We start from the raw sequence: 18,029 nt of genomic DNA, 5'->3' as shown, positions 1-18,029 counted from the left end.
CTAAATATGTATGATTTATTAGTGCGGAGAAAATAAGCTTTATAAGATCTTGTGATGTGGAAGAAATAAAAGCGACGGACTGCATAATAAAGGTCCATATCACAAGTGGCAATATAAAGTGACATTTTTTGCATTAAGATTTCGTGCATCCAACCATAAAAGCACATGACAACCTCTGCTTCCCTCTGCGAAGGGCCTATCTTTTATTCTTGTCTTATACTTCATGCAAAGAGTCACGGTGATCTTCACCTTTCCTCTTTACATTTTATCCTTTGGCAAGCACAATGTGTTGGAAAGATCCAGATATATATAGCTAATTGGATGTGAGTTTTCATGAACTAGTATTGTTGACATTACCCTTGAGGTAAAAGGTTGGGAGGCAAAACTATAAGCCTCTATGTTTCTCCGTGTCCGATTAAAAGTTCATAACCATAAATATCGCGTGAGTGTTAGCAATTGTGAAAGACTAAATGATGGTTGAGTATGTGGACTTGCTGAAAAGCTCTCATTGACTCTTTCTGATGTTATGATAAATTGCAATTGCCTCAATAACTGAGGTTATAGTTTTTTGGTTCTCAATGAAGTTTCTGATTCATACTTGAAATTGTGATTGAATTGTTACTTTAGCATAAGAGATCATATGGTGGACTCTCATATTGTTGTTGTTCTAAGAATGATCATGATGCCCTCATGTCCGTATTTTATTTTATCGACACCTCTATCTCTAAAACATGTGGACATATTTTTCGATTTCGGCTTTCGCTTGAGGACAAGCGAGGTGTAAGCTTGGGGGAGTTGATACGTCCATTTTGCATCATGCTTTTATATCGATATTTATTGCATTATGGACTGTTATTACACATTATGTCACAATACTTATGCCTATTCTCTCTAATTTTACAAGGTTTACATGAAGAGGGGGAATGCCGACAGCTGGAATTCTGGGCTGGAAACGGAGCAAATATTAGAGACCTATTCCGCACATCTCCAAAAGTCCTGAAACTTCACAGGAGCACGTTTCAGAATATATAAAAATATTGGGTGAAAGAAGTACCAGAGAGGGGGCACCCACCGTCCACGAGGGTGGGGGCGCGCCCCCTGCCTCGTGGGCCCCTGGCAGCCCTCTAATGCCCATCTTTGGCTATATGGAGTCTTTCGTCGAGGAAAAAAATCATAAGCAAGCTTTCGGGATGAAACTCTGCCGCCGCGAGGCGGAACCTTGGCGGAACCAATCTAGGGCTCCGACGGAGTTGTTCTCCCGGGGAAACTTCCCTCCGGGAGGGGGAAATCATCATCATCGTCATCACCAACAATCCTCTCATCGGGAGGGGGTCAATCTCCATCAACATCTTCACCAGCACCATCTCATCTCAAACCCTAGTTCATCTCTTGTATCCAATCTTTATCTCAAAACCTCAGATTGGTACCCGTGGGTTGCAAGTACTGTTGATTACTCCTTGTAGTTGATGCTAGTTGGTTTACATGGTGGAAGATCATATGTTCAGATCCATTATGCATATTAATACCCCTCTGATTATGAACATGAATATGATTTGTGAGTAGTTACGTTTGTTCCTGGGGACATGGGAGAAGTCTTGCTATAAGTAGTCATGTGAATTTGGTATTCGTTCGATATTTTGATGAGATGTATGTTGTCATTCCTCTAGTGGTGTCATGTGAACATCGACTACATGACACTTCACCATTGTTTGGGCCTAGAGGGAGGCATTGGGAAGTAATAAGTAGATGATGGGTTGCTAGAGTGACAGAAGCTTAAACCCTAGTTTATGTGTTGCTTCGTAAGGGGCTGATTTGGATCCATATGTTTCGTGTTGTGGTTAGGTTTACCTTAATACTTCTGTTGTAGTTGCGGATGCTTGCAATAGGGGTTAATCATAAGTGGGATTCTCGTCCAAGGAAGGACAATACCCAAGCACCGGTCCACCCACATATCAAATTATCAAAGTACCGAACGTGAAACATATGAACGTGATGAAAACTAGCTTGACGATAATTCCCATGTGTCCTCGGGAGCGCTTTCCTTTATATAAGAGTTTGTCCAGGCTTGTCCTTTGCTATAAAAAGGATTGGGCCATCTTACTGCACCTTATTTACTTTATTTACTTGTTACCTGTTACAAATTACCTTATCACAAAACTATCTGTTATCGATAATTTCAGTGCTTGCAGAGAATACCTTACTGAAAACTGCTTATCATTTCCTTCTGCTCCTCGTTGGGTTCGACACTCTTACTTGTCGAAAGGACTATGATAGATCCCCTACACTTGTAGTTAATCACGTACGCTTACGCGAGACTGGTTCTACCAACGTGCTTCGCACACAGGTGGCTAGTGGGTGTCAGTTTCTCCAACTTTAGTTGAATCGAATTCAATGAACAGGGTTCTTTTGGAAGATCAAAAAGCAATCACTATACCACGTTGGGTTTTTGATGCGTAGGTAAGAACGGTTCTTGCTCAGCCCATAGCAGCCACGTAAAACTTGCAACAACAAAGTAGAGGACGTCTAACTTGTTTTTGCAGGGCATGTTGTGATGTGATATGGTCAAGAGATGATGCTAATTTTTTTGTATGAGATGATCATGTTTTGTAACAGAGTTATCGGCAACTGGCAGGAGCCATATGGTTGTCGCTTTATTGTATGAAATGCAATCGCCATGTAATTGCTTTACTTTATCACTAAGCGGTAGCGATAGTCGTAGAAGCAATAGTTGGCGAGACGACAACGATGCTTCGATGGAGATCAAGGTATCAAGCCGGTGACGGTGGTGATCATGATGATGCTTTGGAGATGGAGATTAAAGACACAAGATGATCATGGCCATATCATATCACTTATATTCATTGCATGTGATGTTTATCCTTTATGCATCTTATCTCACTAAATTTCAAGGTATAAGTGTTCTCCCTGAGTATGCACCATTGCTACAGTTTGTCGTGTCGAGACACCACGTGATGATCGGGTGTGATAAGCTCTATGTTCACATACAGCGGGTGCAAGCCAGTTTTGCACACGCGGAATACTCGGGTTAAACTTGACAAGCCTAGCATATGCAGATATGGCCTTGGAACACTGAGACCGAAAGGTCGAGCGTGAATCATATAGGAGATATGATCAACATAGGAATGTTCACCATTGAAAACTACTCCATCTCACGTGATGATCGGACATGGTTTAGTTGATATGGATCATCTGATCACTTAGATGATTAGAGGGATGTCTATCTAACTGGGAGTTCTTAAGTAATTTGATTAATTGAACTTTAATTTATCATGAACTTAGTACCTGATAGTATTTTGCATATCTATGTTGTTGTAGATAGATGGCCCGTGTTGTTATTCTGTTGAATTTTAATGCGTTCCTAGAGAAAGCTAAGTTGAAAGATGATGGTACCAATTACACGGACTAGGTCCGTAACTTGAGGATTATCCTCATTGTTGCACAGAAGAATTACGTCATGGAAGCACCGCTAGGTGACAAACCCGCTATAGGAGCAACCCCAGATGTTATGAACGTCTAGCAGAGCAAAGCTGATGACTACTCAATAGTTTAGTGTGCCATGCTTTACGGCTTAGAACCGGGACTTCAATGACGTTTTGAACATCATGGAGCATATGAGATGTTCCAGGAGTTGAAGTTAATATTTCAAGCAAATGCCCGGATTGAGAGATATGAAGTCTCCAATAAGTTCTACAGCTGCAAAATGGAGGAGAATAGTTCTGTCAGTGAACATATACTCAGAATGTCTGGGTACCACAGCCACTTGACTCAGTTGGGAGTTAATCTTCCTGATGATAGTGTCATTGACAGAGTTCTTCAATCACTGCCACCAAGCTACAAGAGCTTCATGATGAACTATAATATACAAGGGATGGATAAGACAATTCCCGAGCTCTTCGCAATGCTAAAGGCTGCGGAGGTAGAAATCAAGAAGGAGCATCAAGTGTTGATGGTCAACAAGACCTCCGGTTTCAAGAAAAAGGGTAAAGGAAAGAAGGGGAACTTCAAGAAGAACAGCAAGTAAGTTGCTGCTCAAGTGAAGAAGCCCAAGTCTGGACCTAATCCTAATACTGAGTGCTTCTACTACAAAGGGACTGGTCACTGGAAGCGGAACTTCCCCAAGTATTTGGCAGAGAAGAAGGATGGCAAAGTGAAAGGTATATTTGATATACATGTTATTGATGTGTACCTTACTAATGCTCGCGGTAGCGCCTGGGTATTTGATACTGGTTCTATTGCTAATATTTGCAACTCGAAACAGGGGCTACGGATTAAGCGAAGATTGGCTAAGGACGAGGTGACGATGCGTGTGGGAAATGGTTCCAAAGTCGATGTGATCACCGTCGGCACGCTACCTCTACATCTACCTTCGGGATTAGTTTTAGACCTAAATAATTGTTATTTGGTTCTAGCGTTGAGCATGAACATTGTATCTGGATCTTGTTTGATGCGAGACGGTTATTCATTTAAATCAAAGAATAATGGTTGTTCTATTTATATGAGTAATATCTTTTATGGTCATGCACCCTTGATGAGTGGTCTGTTTTTACTAAATCTTGATAGTAGTGATACACATGTTCATAGTATTGAATCCAAAAGATATAAGTTTAATAATGATAGTGCAACTTATTTGTGGCACTGCTGTTTAGGTCATATTGGTGTAAAGCGCATGAAGAAACTCCATGCTGATGGACTTTTAGAATCACTTGATTATGAATCACTTGATGCTTGCGAACCATGCCTCATGGGCAAGATGACTAAGACTCCGTTCTCCGGAACAATTTAGCGAGCAACAGACTTGTTGGAAATAATACATACTAATGTATGCGGTCCAATGAGTGTTGATGCTCGCGGCGGATATCGTTATTTTCTTACCTTCACAGATGATTTAAACAGATATGGGTATATCTACTTAATGAAACATAAGTCTGAAACATTTGAAAAGTTCAAGGAATTTTAGAGTGAAGTGGAAAATCATCGTAACAAGAAAATTAAGTTTCCATGATCTTATCGTGGAGGAGAATATTTGAGTTACGAGTTTGGTCTTCATTTGAAACAATGCGGAATAGTTTCGCAACTCATGCCACCTGGAACACCACAGCATAATGGTGTGTCCGAACGTCGTAACTGCACTTTATTAGATATGGTGCGATCTATGATGTCTCTTACTGATTTACCGCTGTCGTTTTGGGATTATGCTTTAGAGACGGATGCATTCACGTTAAATAGGGCACCATCAAAATCCGTTAAGACAACACCTTATGAACTATGGTTTGGCAAGAAACCCAAGTTGTTGTTTCTTAAAGTTTGGGGCTGCGATGCTTATGTGAAAAAGCTTCAACCTGATAAGCTCGAACCCAAATCGGAGAAATGTGTCTTCATAGGATACCCAAAGGACACTGTTGGGTACACCTTCTATCACAGATCCGAAGGCAAGATATTCGTTGCTAAGAATGGATCCTTTCTAGAGAAGGAGTTTCTCTCGAAAGAAGTGAGTGGGAGGAAAGTAGAACTTGACGAGGTAATTGTACCTACTCCCTCATTGGAAACTAGTTCATCACAGAAATCAGTTATAGTGATTCCTACACCCGTAAGTGAGGAAGCTAATGATGATGATCAAGAAACTTCTGATCAAGTTACTGCCGAACCTCGTAGGTCAACCATAGTAAGATCCGCACCAGAGTGGTACGGTAATCATGTTCTGGAGGTCATGTTACTTCACCATGACGAACCTACGAACTATGAGGAAGCGATGATGAGCCCAGATTCCGCAAAATGGCTTGAGGCCATCAAATCTGAGATGGGATCCATGTATGAGAACAAAGTGTGGACTTTGGTTGACTTTCCCAATGATCGGCATGCCATAGAGAATAAATGGATCTTCAAGAAGAAGACTGACGCTGACGGTAATGTTACTGTCTATAAAGCTCGACTTGTTGCAAAAGGTTTTCGACAAGTTCAGGCAGTTGACTACGATGAGACCTTCTCACCCGTAGCGGTGCTTAAGTCCGTCCGAATCATGTTAGCAATCGCCGCATTTTATGATTATGAAATTTGGCAAATGGATGTCAAAACTGCATTCCTTAATGAATATCTTAAAGAAGAGTTGTATATGATGCAACCAGAAGGTTTTGCCGATCCAAAAGGTGCTAACAAAGTATGCAAGCTCCAGTGATCCATTTATGGACTGGTGCAAGCCTCTCGGAGTTGGAATATACGCTTTGATAGTGTGATCAAAGCATATGGTTTTATACAGACTTTTGGAGAAGCCTGTATTTACAAGAAAGTGAGTGGGAGCTCTATAGCATTTCCGATATTATATGTAGATGACATATTGTTGATTGGAAATTGTGACGCCCCCGATTTAATCGTACACTAATCATACACGCAAACATGTACGATCAAGATCAGGGACTCACGGGAAGATATCACAACACAACTCTACAAATAAAATAAGTCATACAAGCATCATATTACAAGTCAGGGGCCTCGAGGGCTCGAATACAAGAGCTCGATCATAGACGAGTCAGCGGAAGCAACAATATCTGAGTACAGACATAAGTTAAACAAGTTTGCCTTAAGAAGGCTAGCACAAACTGGGATACAGATCGAAAGAGGCGCAGACCTCCTGCCTGGGATCCTCCTAAACTACTCCTGGTCGTCGTCAGCGGGCTGTACGTAGTAGTAGTCGTCATCGACGGTGGCGTCTGGATCCTGGGCTCCAACATCTGGTTGCGACAACCAGGTAGAAGGGAAAAGGGGGAAAAGGGAGAGAAAAGCAACCGTGAGTACTCATCCAAAGTACTCGCAAGCAAGGAGCTACACTACATATGCATGGGTATATGTGTAAAAGGGCCATATCGGTGGACTGAACTGCAAAATGCCAGAATAAGAGGGGGATAGCTAATCCTGTCGAAGACTATGCTTCTAGCAGCCTCCGTCTTGCAGCATGTAGAAGAGAATAGACTGAAGTCCTCCAAGTAGCATCGCCTAGCATAATCCTAACCGATGATCCTCCCCTCGTCGCCCTGTGAGAGAGCGATCACCGGTTGTATCTGGCACTTGGAAGGGTGTGTTTTATTAAGTATCCTATTATGGTTGTCATAAGGTCAAGATACAACTCCAAGTCATCCTGTTACCGAAGATCACGGCTATCCAAATAGATTAACTTACCTGCAGGGGTGCACCACATAACCCAACACGCTCGATCCCATTTGGCCGGACACACTTTTCTGGGTCATGCCCGTCCTCGGAAGATCAACACATCGCAGCCCTACCTAGGCACAACAGAGAGGTCAGCACGCCGGTCTAAATTCTATGGCGCAGGGGTCTGGGCCCATCGCCCATTGGACACGTGCACATTGCGAGGGCGGCCGGAAGCAAAACTAGCCCCCTTAATACAAGAGCAGGCTTACGTTCCAATCCGGCGCGCGCCGCTCAGTCGCTGACGTCATGAAGGCTTCGACTGATACCACGACGTCGAGTGCCCATAACTTTCCTCGCGTAGATGGTTAGTGCGTATAGGCCAGTGGCCAGACTCAGATCAAATACCAAGATCTCGTTAAACGTGTTATCTTGAAATAACCACGAACGCCGACCAGGGCCAGGCCCACCTCTCTCCTAGGTGGTCTCAACCTGCCCTGTCGCTTCGCCACAAAGATCCACTCGCGGGTACTCCTACGAGCCGACCCGACTTTAATCACCACAAGTATCATATATTATGTATAAGTATATACCCGTGACCACCTCCCAAGTGATCACGACCCGATAGTATAGCATGGCAGACAGACAAGAATGTAGGGCCACTGATGGTAAACTAGCATCCTATACTAAGCATTTAGGATTGCAGGTAAGGTATCAACAGCTGGAGCAAAAATGACAGGCTATGCATCAGAATAGGATTAACGGAAAGCAGTAACATGCTACACTACTCTAATGTAAGCAGTATAGAGGAGAGTAGGCGATATCTGGTGATCAAAGGGGGGGGCTTGCCTGGTTGCTCTGGCAAGAGAGAGGGGTCGTCAACTCCGTAGTCGTACTGGGTAGCAGCGGCGTCGGTCTCGGTGTCTAGCGAGAGAAGAGGGGGAAGAAACAATAAATATAATGCAAACAAATGCATGGCGTTGCATGACATGGCAAGTAGCGGTGCTAGGGGTGCCCTAACGCGGTATGAGGTGATACCGGTGAAGGGGGGAAACATCCGGGAAAATATCCCCGGTGTTTTGCGTTTTCGGACATATGAATCGGAGGGGGAAAGTTGTGTGTTCGCTATGCTAGGGATGCGTGGCGGACGAACGGGCTGCGTAACCGGATTCGTCTTGTCGTTCTGAGCAACTTTCATGTACAAAGTTTTTTCATCCGAGTTACGGATTAAAAGATATGATTTTCTAAAGATTTAAATCATTTTCTGATTTTAATTAGTTATTTAATTCTAACATTATCCAAAACAATGAATGATGACGCAGGCATGACATCAAAGTGATGTCAGCAGGTCAACTGGTCGGTTGACCAGTCAAACCAGACAGGTGGGTCCAGTGGGACCCACATGTCATTGTCTAGGCCACTAACAGGGGGTTTAGTCTAACTAATTTGGGTTAATTAGCAAGTGGGGCCCATAGTCAGTGAGAGATTAGTGTTTAATTAACTAATTTAATTAATTAGCAAATTACCTATTTATTTTTATTCATTGATTAAGGTGGGGCCCATAGGTTAGTGAGACAGGGGCGGCCCAGTCAGCAGTTGACCCAGTCATCTGGTCAACAGGGAGCCCTGGGCCCACCAGTCAGTGGCCCAGGTGGTGGGACCTGCGGCACCAGGTCAGCAGGGCCGGCTCTCGCCGTCGGCGACCAAAGGCACGGCGCAGACCCGCCGGAGTTCGCTGGAATTTGCGCATAGGGCACGGATCCGCGCGTGCCGGGGCTCGTTCGAACGAGCGCGAAGAGGCGCATCTAGTGGTGGCGGTGGCGTGGCCGGAGGAGGGCCGTAGCGTCACCGGTGACGAGCGGGGCGGACGTCAGCGTTCGGCCGCGAGAGGGAAACGGCGCTGCGGCATGCTATTGTGCAAACAGAAGGGCGGGGCGAGGCCTACGTGCACACGCGAAAACAACTGCACAAGCCCGGGACCAAAAGGGTCACCGGACGGCTGCCGGCGACGAGCGTGTGCGACGACGCGTTCGGGTTCTCAACGAGCACGGCGCTAGGGGGCATGGGAAGGCTCGCGCGCGCGCGTTGGGCTCCTGGGAACCTCACGAGCTCGACTACGAGCTCGGACGCGAGCTGCGGCAACGGTGGCCACTGCGACGAGCTTCACCATGGCGGCGGGGCAGCACCAATGGTGACGGCAACTAGGGGGGCGAGATCGACGGCGCTAGCATAGGGGAAAGGTCGGGGAGCTTACGTAGGAGCACACGGTGGCTCGTTGGAAGGTTAGGAGCAGCAGGGCGCCGGAATCGCAGAGGAACGCCGGTGGCTGCTGAGGAAGAAGAAGCTGGCATCGGAGTCGATGCAGGGGCGCCGAGCTCGAGGGGCTGGTCGTGGGAGAAGGAGAGGTTGGCGACGGAGCCCTTGGCGCGGTCCTAGGTGAAGGGGACGGTGGAGAGCGCGTTGACGGTGTCGGCCATGGCGACTGCGGTGGTGGCCGTGGTGGTTCTGGGCAAGGAGGATCTGGTGGGAGGGTGCAGGAACCGAGGGAGAGAGCGGGGCGAGTGGGAGGAGGGATCGAGGAGGCGAGGGCGTGGCGGCCTTATCTCCTCCCGGCGTCGGTGCCGGCGAGGTGGTCGGGCGGGGACTCGCCCCTGTTCCGACCCGGGTCGGGGGAACAGAGAAGGGAGACGAGGCAGGGGGGTTGGGCCGGCTGATGGCTATGGGCCAGGTGGGCCGGCCTGGCTGTGAGCTGGGCCGTCTGGTCCAGGGGGAAGGGTTCTCTCCTTTTGTTTTTTTGTTTTCTCTTTTGCATTTTCTTTTATTTATTTCTTTATTGTTTTATTTCATTTTATGGTTTTAGGTTTCCTATAAAAGCACGGTTCCCTCACCATAAACACCTAAGCATTTATTTGCACACTCCGAACATTTTAGTTTAATATTTTGAAAACTTTTGTTGTTTGCCATTTTTTTGAGTTGATTTTGAATCAGTTTGAACTAACGAAAGTTTAGCAACAGTAATCAAAGATGACATGGCATCTTAGGAGAGTTTTACTGTAGCCTAATTATCCAGGTGTTACAGAAATGATACGGAATTTCTGAATAGCATAAAAGGATACTTGAATAAGAATGTTTTAATGAAAGACCTCGGTGAAGCTGCTGATATATTGGGCATCAAGATCTATAGAGATAGATCAAGACGCTTAATTGGACTTTCACAGAGCACATACCTTGATAAAGTTTTGAAGAAGTTCAAAATGGATCAAGCAAAGAAAGGGTTCTTTCCTATGTTACAAGGTGTGAAGTTGAGTCAGACACAATGCCCGACCATTGCAGAAGATAGAGAGAAAATGAAAGTCATTCCCTATGCTTCAGCCATAGGTTCTATCATGTATGCAATGATGTGTACCAGACCTGATGTGTGCCTTGCTATTAGTTTAACAGGGAGGTACCAAAATAATCCAGGAGTGGATCACTGGACAGCGGTCAAGAACATCCTGAAATACCTGAAAAGGACTAAGGATATGTTTCTCGTTTATGGAGGTGACAAAGAGCTTGTCGTAAACGGTTACGTCGATGCAAGCTTTGGCACTAATTCGGATGACTCTAAGTCACAAACCGGATACGTATTTTATTGAATGGTGGAGCTGTCAGTTGGTGCAGTTCCAAGCAGAGCGTCGTGGCGGGGTCTACGTGTGAAGCGGAGTACATAGCTGCTTCGGAAGCATCAAATGAAGGAGTCTGGATGAAGGAGTTCATATCCAATCTAGGTGTCATACCTAGTGCATCGGGTCAAATGAAAATCTTTTGTGACAATACTGGTGCAATTTCCTTGGCAAAGGAATCCAGATTTCACAAGAGAACCAAGCACATCAAGAGACGCTTCAATTCCACCTGCGATCAAGTCAAGGAGGGAGACATGGAGATTTGCAAGATACATATGGATCTGAATGTTGCAGACTCGTTGACTAAGCCTCTCTCACGAGCAAAACATGATCAGCACCAAGACTCCATGGGTGTTAGAATCATCACAATGTAATCTAAATTATTGACTCTAGTGCAAGTGGGAGACTGAAGGAAATATGCCCTAGAGGCAATAATAAAGTTGTTATTTATATTTCCTTATATCATGATAAATGTTTATTATTCATGCTAACTGAGTGTCACTAGTATGCCTCTACTTGACTAGCTCGTTAATCAAAGATGGTTAAGTTTCCTAGCCATGGACAAAGAGTTGTCATTTGATAAACAGGATCACATCATTATAGAATGATGTGATTGACTTGACCCATCCGTTAGCTTAGCACTTTGATCGTTTAGTTTACTGCTATTGCTTTCTCCATAACTTATACATGTTCCTATGACTATGGGATTATGCAACTCCCGAATACCGGAGGAACACTTAGTGTGCTATCAAACATCACAACGTAACTGGGTGACTATAAAGATGCTCTATAGGTGTCTCCGATGGTGTTTGTTGAGTTGGCATAGATCGAGATTAGGATTTGTCACTCCGTGTATCGGAGAGGTATTTCTAGGCCCTCTCGGTAATGCACATCACTACAAGCCTTGCAAGCAATGTGACTAATGAGTTAGTTACAGGATGTTGCATCATGGAACGAGTAAAGAGACTTGCTGGTAACAAGATTGAACTAGGTATTGAGATACCGACGATCGAATCTCGGGCAAGTAACATACCGATGAGAAGGGAACAACGTATGTTGTTATGCGGTTTGACCGATAAAGATCTTTGTAGAATATGTAGGAACCAATATTAGCATCCAGGTTCCGCTATTGGTTATTGACCGGAGATGAGTCTCGGTCATGTCTACATAGTTCTCGAACCCGTAGGGTCCGCACGCTTAACGTTCGGTGACGATCGGTATTATGAGTTTATGTGTTTTGATGTAACGAAGGTAGTTCGGAGTCCCGGATATGATCATGAACATGACGATGAGTCTCGGAATGGTCGATACATAAAGATTGATATATTGGAAGGGTATGTTTAGACATCAGAGTGGTTCCGGATGAGTTCAGGCATTTACCGGAGTACCGGGGGGGTTACCGGAACCCCCCGGGGAGTATATGGGCTTTATTGGGCCTTAGTGGAAAAGAGGAGAGGAAGGCCAAGGTGGAGGGCGCGCCCTCCCTAGCCCAATCCGAATTGGGTGGAGGGCGCGCCCCCTAGCCCAATCCGAATTGGGTGGGCCCCCCCTCCTTCCCTCTCTCTCTCCCCCTTCCTTCTCTCCTACTCCAACAAGGAAAAGGGGGAATCCTACTCCCACCGGGAGTAGGACCCCCCATTGGGCGCGCCATAGAGGGCCGGTCCTCCCCCTCCTCCACTCCTTTATATACGGGGGAGGGGGCACCCCATAGACACACAAGTTGATCTCTTAGCCGTGTGCGGTGCCCCCTCCATAGATTTCCACCTCGGTCATATTGTTGTAGAGCTTAGGTGAAGCCCTGCGTCGGTAACTTCATCATCACCATCATCACGCCGTCGTGTTGACGAAGCTCTCCCTCGACACTCAGCTGGATCTAGAGTTTGTGGGATTTCACCGAGCTAAACATGTGCAAATCACGGAGGTGCCGTACCTTCGGTGCTAGGATCGGCCGGATCGTGAAGACGTACGACTACATCAACCGCTTTGTTATGACGCTTCGGCTTATAGTCTACGAGGATACGTGGACAACACTCTCCCCTCTCGTTGCTATGCATCACCTAGATGGATCTTGCGTGTGCGTAGGAATTTTTTTAAAATTACTGCGTTCCCCAACAGATCCTAGTTTACAGTTCATCATGTGAGCAGCACGCAACTGTCCCCCAAGCTCCCCTTAGCGACATACACCTCATTCTTGTCAAAATTGATCTTAAGTCCAGACATGGACTCAAAATACATCAGGATGAACTTCAAGTTCGCTAAACTAATTGGGTCATTCTTGATGAGAATCAGTGTGTCGTCGGAATATTGGAGATGCGTGATTCCACCTTCATTAATAGCCAAGAACACTCCCTGGATATGGCCTGCTGTCTTAGCACCCTCTATGCTAACAGCCAGAGCATCTCCGACTATATTAAACAAGAGGGGAGAAATCGGATCACCTTGTCGTACTCCCCTCGAGTTACGAAAATATTGGTCTCCCTCCCCATTGATATTGATGGCGGTTTGTCCACTTTTAACCAACTGCATGATCCAACTCACCCAGAGTGGATCAAAGCCCTTTCACCATATAACGCCTTCTAGAAAGTCCCAGTTAACACAGTCGTAAGCCTTCTCGAAATCTAACTTCAAAATGAAAATGTTTTCTTTATTCATATGTGCAGTATGCAACACCTCGTGAAGAACCGGAATGCCTTCGAGGGTGCTTCTTCCTCGAATAAAGGCCGATTGACTCTAGTCAATGACCCTATGTGCCATCAGCGAGAGCCGGATAGTAAACCCCTTGGCGAGTACTTCCTCCACAAAGAAATATAAAAGCGTTTAGATCACTGAAGTAGTGATCTCTCTTATATTTCTTCACAGAGGTAGTAGTTTGAAACCTACATTGATCAAAGAGATGGGTCGGAACTGCTTATTAAGATCCGCCCCTGGAACTTTAGGAAGCAGGGAGCAGTCGCTGTAACACTTTTTCTTTTTTTGAGGAACGTAACACTTTTTCTTAACCTTCCTAGTTGGCGGTTGGTTCATCTATCTTAACCTTGAAGGTTTCCCTGCCCCCCGTGTGCAAAGAGCAGTGTTACTCAATGATTGGAATCGATCAGCACGTCACCGTAACACTTTATCTCTAACGGAATACTATACCAAACTGCGTCAGTTGCTATATTATTCACGTAATAATCGCACCAAGACTGATGCCGATGCCGATAGAGACATGACAGGCTCGATCGGAGTGTTTAGGACAAACTCCTTCAAGGCATACGTACACCTGAAAGATTAATCTCTGATCTCCCTTCTGCCGACACGTTTGGCAATTAAACTATAGACGGAATCTTGGGCACCATCCAGATTGCCTGTGACGGGGGAGAATTTTTAGCATCGGTCTCTTTCAGCGGCGTTGGCGCGCGATTTGAGAGCGAACGAGTGTGCATCTTGTTTATTTCTTCTTCTTTTTTTGAAATGTTGTTTATTTCTTCTTTTAGTATTGCACAAGACCGACTAGTAGTACAAGTGATGCAGAAGTGCACTCCTCGTACTTACTACTAATCTCTTTTTTTAGAGAATACAGTAAGAGTTACTACTAATCTTAACACCTCGAAGGTGGTAATAAATCTCAAAAAATGCAGAATGGTCGCCTAAATCCTTTTGACTTTGCCGGGCGCCCGAAGGCGAGACAACACGGCTCTGCGCCCCGACACAGGCGACGCCGTTCGTCAACCACACGTGCAGAAGCGGACAGCACCTCGACGGCGATACGCTGCGCTGCCCCGCTCCCGTGCGTGTAGAATACTAGACGCGATAACTACGATCCGCGCAACGAACCAGATCTGCGAGATTGCAACCGGTGACTCTGCAGGCAGGTGCACTCCACACGGGCACCAAAGTTCCATTTAATAATTAATTAATTAATCGAGAGAAATAAAGGAACAGCCGTCTCGGTCGCATCGTCGTAAACCGACACGCGGGCCCATCGTAACTGACCCCAGCACGGCTCATTCCCGCCCCGCACGTGCGCGGGCAGCCTTATCTTTCGAGCCCGAGAGGGATCCTCTGCGGCCGGCGACACCGTAGGTGCTCCTCGCCGTTGCTCAGAATCAGAGTGGAGATTTGTGCTATTACTCCTCCCGTCATTTTTACTCTGTATATTAGAATTCTCTGAAGTCAAACTTCATAAAATTTGACCATATTTATATGAAAAATTATCAACATCTGCCATGCTAAAGTTATACAATACTATGAAACTTTAAGTCATGACACATCTTTTCATATTGATTTCAGATTGTGAATATTGATATTTTTTTTATAAAATTGATCAAATTTTACGAGGCTTGACTTCAGTCAAATCTTATATGCGAACTAAAAAGGCCCGGAGGGAGGGAGTACAAACAAATCGGAAGCTGATTCTTTGCTCAGTCAGATGTATGATCTACACGTCCTGAATGATGCGTTGTCATACGGTTCTAGTAGACTATAGCAAGTTGAGGTGCAACCGCAGAAGATCCCGCGGCAACCGCTGCCCAGCTGTACCCGATGGCACCTTCGTGAATAACCGCGAGCTACGTGCCTTCTCTCCGTGCCCGGAAAACCACACGCCGTTAAGCCCCGCCGGTGCCTCCTTTATTACACACTCCGGCGACGCTGTGAGTTCGTATCCGTAACGCCCCCCTCCTTCCACTCTCTTGCCAAGAAGCGCGAGGCAGAGAGAGAGAGAGAGAGAGCGAGCGAGTCATCAGCGAGAGCAACCGCACGGAGGGAGATGAAGGCGGAGAAGGCAGCGGTGGCCGCGGCCGCCGTCGGGGGCGACGAGTGGCGGTGCCGGAAGCACCCCGCGGCGAGATCCGGCGGCGGGGTGTGCCCGTACTGCCTCCGCGACCGGCTGCTGCGGCTCTGCCCCAACTGCGCGCGCGTGCGGCCCTGCCCCTGCACCTGCGCCTCCCCGTCCTCCTCCTCCTCGGCGTCCGGCGACGCCGTCGGCCGGGTGCACAGCCTCATCGAGCGGGAGCACCGGGTGGCGCGCTCGCGCTCCGTCGCCGCGTCCTCCTCCGCCGCGATGGCCTCCGTCGCCGCGGCCGCCTCCGCCTCCGGGAGGCGAAAGGCGAGGGTCTGGGGGTGGGCGCCGTTCTGGAGGTCCTCTGCCAAGGACGGGAGCGCGGCGGAGGAGGAGGACGAGGAGGAGAGGCTGGGGCTGGCGAGGTCCAGCTCGGTCTCGGCGACGGCCGTGGAGGCCAAGGCGGTGGCGGCCAAGGCGGCGGCGACCAAGGCGCGGTGGGGGTGGCACTTCCCGAGCCCCATGAAGGCGTTCCGGCACCGGAGGTCGTCGGCGAGCATGCCGGAGCGGGGGTGAGATTCCTCGCCACCAGTGGGGGATCTGTCTCTTGCTTTCCTTTTAGGAAGTGGTTATAATATAATCAATTAACTATATGGGGGTTCTTCTTTTCCACTTTTGTGGCTCGCGTGCTAATGTGATATGATGTTTAAGCTAGATTAAAAACTGAAAGCCTGTGATCTGGGCGCAATGCGCTCAATTACCCTCTGGGCGGCGTCATTTCCTCCCTGCTTTTGTTGTCCCTCGGTGTCGTGTCTGTACACTTGCTGCTCCACCGTGTAGTACCATCAAATTGGACATTTTAAGCTCCCCGATTTGATCTGCGCTACCTTCTTTCCAGCACCATTTGTGAATCTGCAATTTCGTTGCATTGCATCCTTGATTGTCTTTTTTTTCGGTATTCAGGATAAAAATTAGAAAACCCAGGCCTGTGAGACAGTTAAACACGATGGTACTACCAGCACGACATCGATCAGCAGTTAAGCAGCACGACGGCACCACTATCATTAGCGTCGATCGAAAGGTGAAAAGCACCGGTGCGGCGGCGTTCATTGCTCCATTTATCTAGAGCTTTTCATGTTGTGTACTAGGCGATTAGTACGTGACGGGATAGCAGCTTGTGTGTCGTACACACTGGTCTAGTCGTGCTGCTTTTGGTGGAGCAGGTTCAGGACTAGGAATAGGGCGGCTCGAGCGCAGTGTCCTCGTCTCGCCGACATGTGGGCCCGTGCAGCACACGCTCGCCTACGTTGCAAGTGGTGAAGGAGAGGGCCCTTCGCTCAGTACTGCCTGGTCTAGTGCACTGGCCCTGTCGCCCGCCCGCCGCTGCCTCGACGGCAAACGCAGCGCATTGAGCAGTGAGCTCTCTTCTTCACGTTGTGGTCTAGTACAGGTTCACCGCGGTCTGTTGTTTCAACTCCCGTCGAAATGATTTCGAGCTCACTATTTGCGCCGATGAGGTAATCATTGCCCAGCAGTTCAAGCTTTGTTCGTGGAATCTTTCGGAGATGTTCATAGACCAAAAATTAAATCATTATACAGGATAGATGCTGTAGAGATAAAATGCAGGGAGGAGAAAGTTGGTTTCGGTGAGTCAGCATCTGAGCTGTTCATCGATCTTTTGCCAAACCAAAAACAAGAGAAGAACTGTCAGCAATCAGTAGGTTGCGAGCGAGAGTGGCACATTCGTCGCGAGCGTCCGGGGACGCGAACCCTCTGGTGGCTCGACGCGGCCGGTAGGCGCCACGTCCTCGTCGCCCCGAGTGTGGACGCCCGACGGAAGCGCGTCGATGGCGACGAGCCTTCCCCCCTGTGCGCCCCCGTTGGACTCTTGCCCGCGAGCTGTGCCACCCGCTGGCCGCTACGGCGGAGAGCGTCGCGTCACGCGGCTGCTTTACTATCCACAGTTTCACTGATGCCGGGCATTCCGGTGAGGCGTTACACGCGTGCTGCTCCTGTGGTTCAGAATCAATCAGATCCCCGTGCTAACGTTCAGGTTATAGATTTTGTTTGGAATGTGCGGGAAATGCCAGCGTGAGGCACTGTTGGCCTGGCCCAAAACCTGGCCCCCTCCAAGCATAATCGTGTCGTGTGAACAAAACGTGCAGGTGGTAGTACAGTCCATTAAGCTGGCCCTAGCGTAGATGTCTACTATAGCAGGCAGACGCATCGAGCGACCATGGCTGGCCGCAGCCGTTGTCTGGTCCTGGATCGCTGCCTCGAAGCGAAATGGACCGATGCAGCTTTTGTCCATGAGTACTCTACATTACATGGCGATCGATTTTTCATTTTATCAGACGACTCATCCAACCGAGGGAGGAAAAAGAGAAAGGCAGGGACAATTCATTCTGACACCAGCATGATATTGGCTTGCTCGTCAAGGCTGC

General features: G+C 47.3%; 1 protein-coding gene across 1 annotated transcript; it reads left to right on the top strand.

Annotated features, from left to right (window-relative positions):
* Positions 1 to 15,432: 15,432 nt before the first annotated feature.
* Positions 15,433 to 16,471, top strand: LOC125512369. The gene has a single exon (XM_048677462.1). It carries the CDS (start codon positions 15,574 to 15,576, stop codon positions 16,159 to 16,161), a length of 588 nt encoding a protein of 195 aa, XP_048533419.1. The 5' UTR covers positions 15,433 to 15,573; the 3' UTR covers positions 16,162 to 16,471.
* Positions 16,472 to 18,029: the final 1,558 nt, after the last annotated feature.

The sequence above is a fragment of the Triticum urartu genome, chromosome 6 (assembly GCF_003073215.2).
Source record: "Triticum urartu cultivar G1812 chromosome 6, Tu2.1, whole genome shotgun sequence".
NCBI lineage: Eukaryota > Viridiplantae > Streptophyta > Magnoliopsida > Poales > Poaceae > Triticum > Triticum urartu.
The sequence above is the reverse complement of the archived record's forward strand: the minus strand, read 5'-3'. Positions and strand labels throughout refer to the sequence as shown.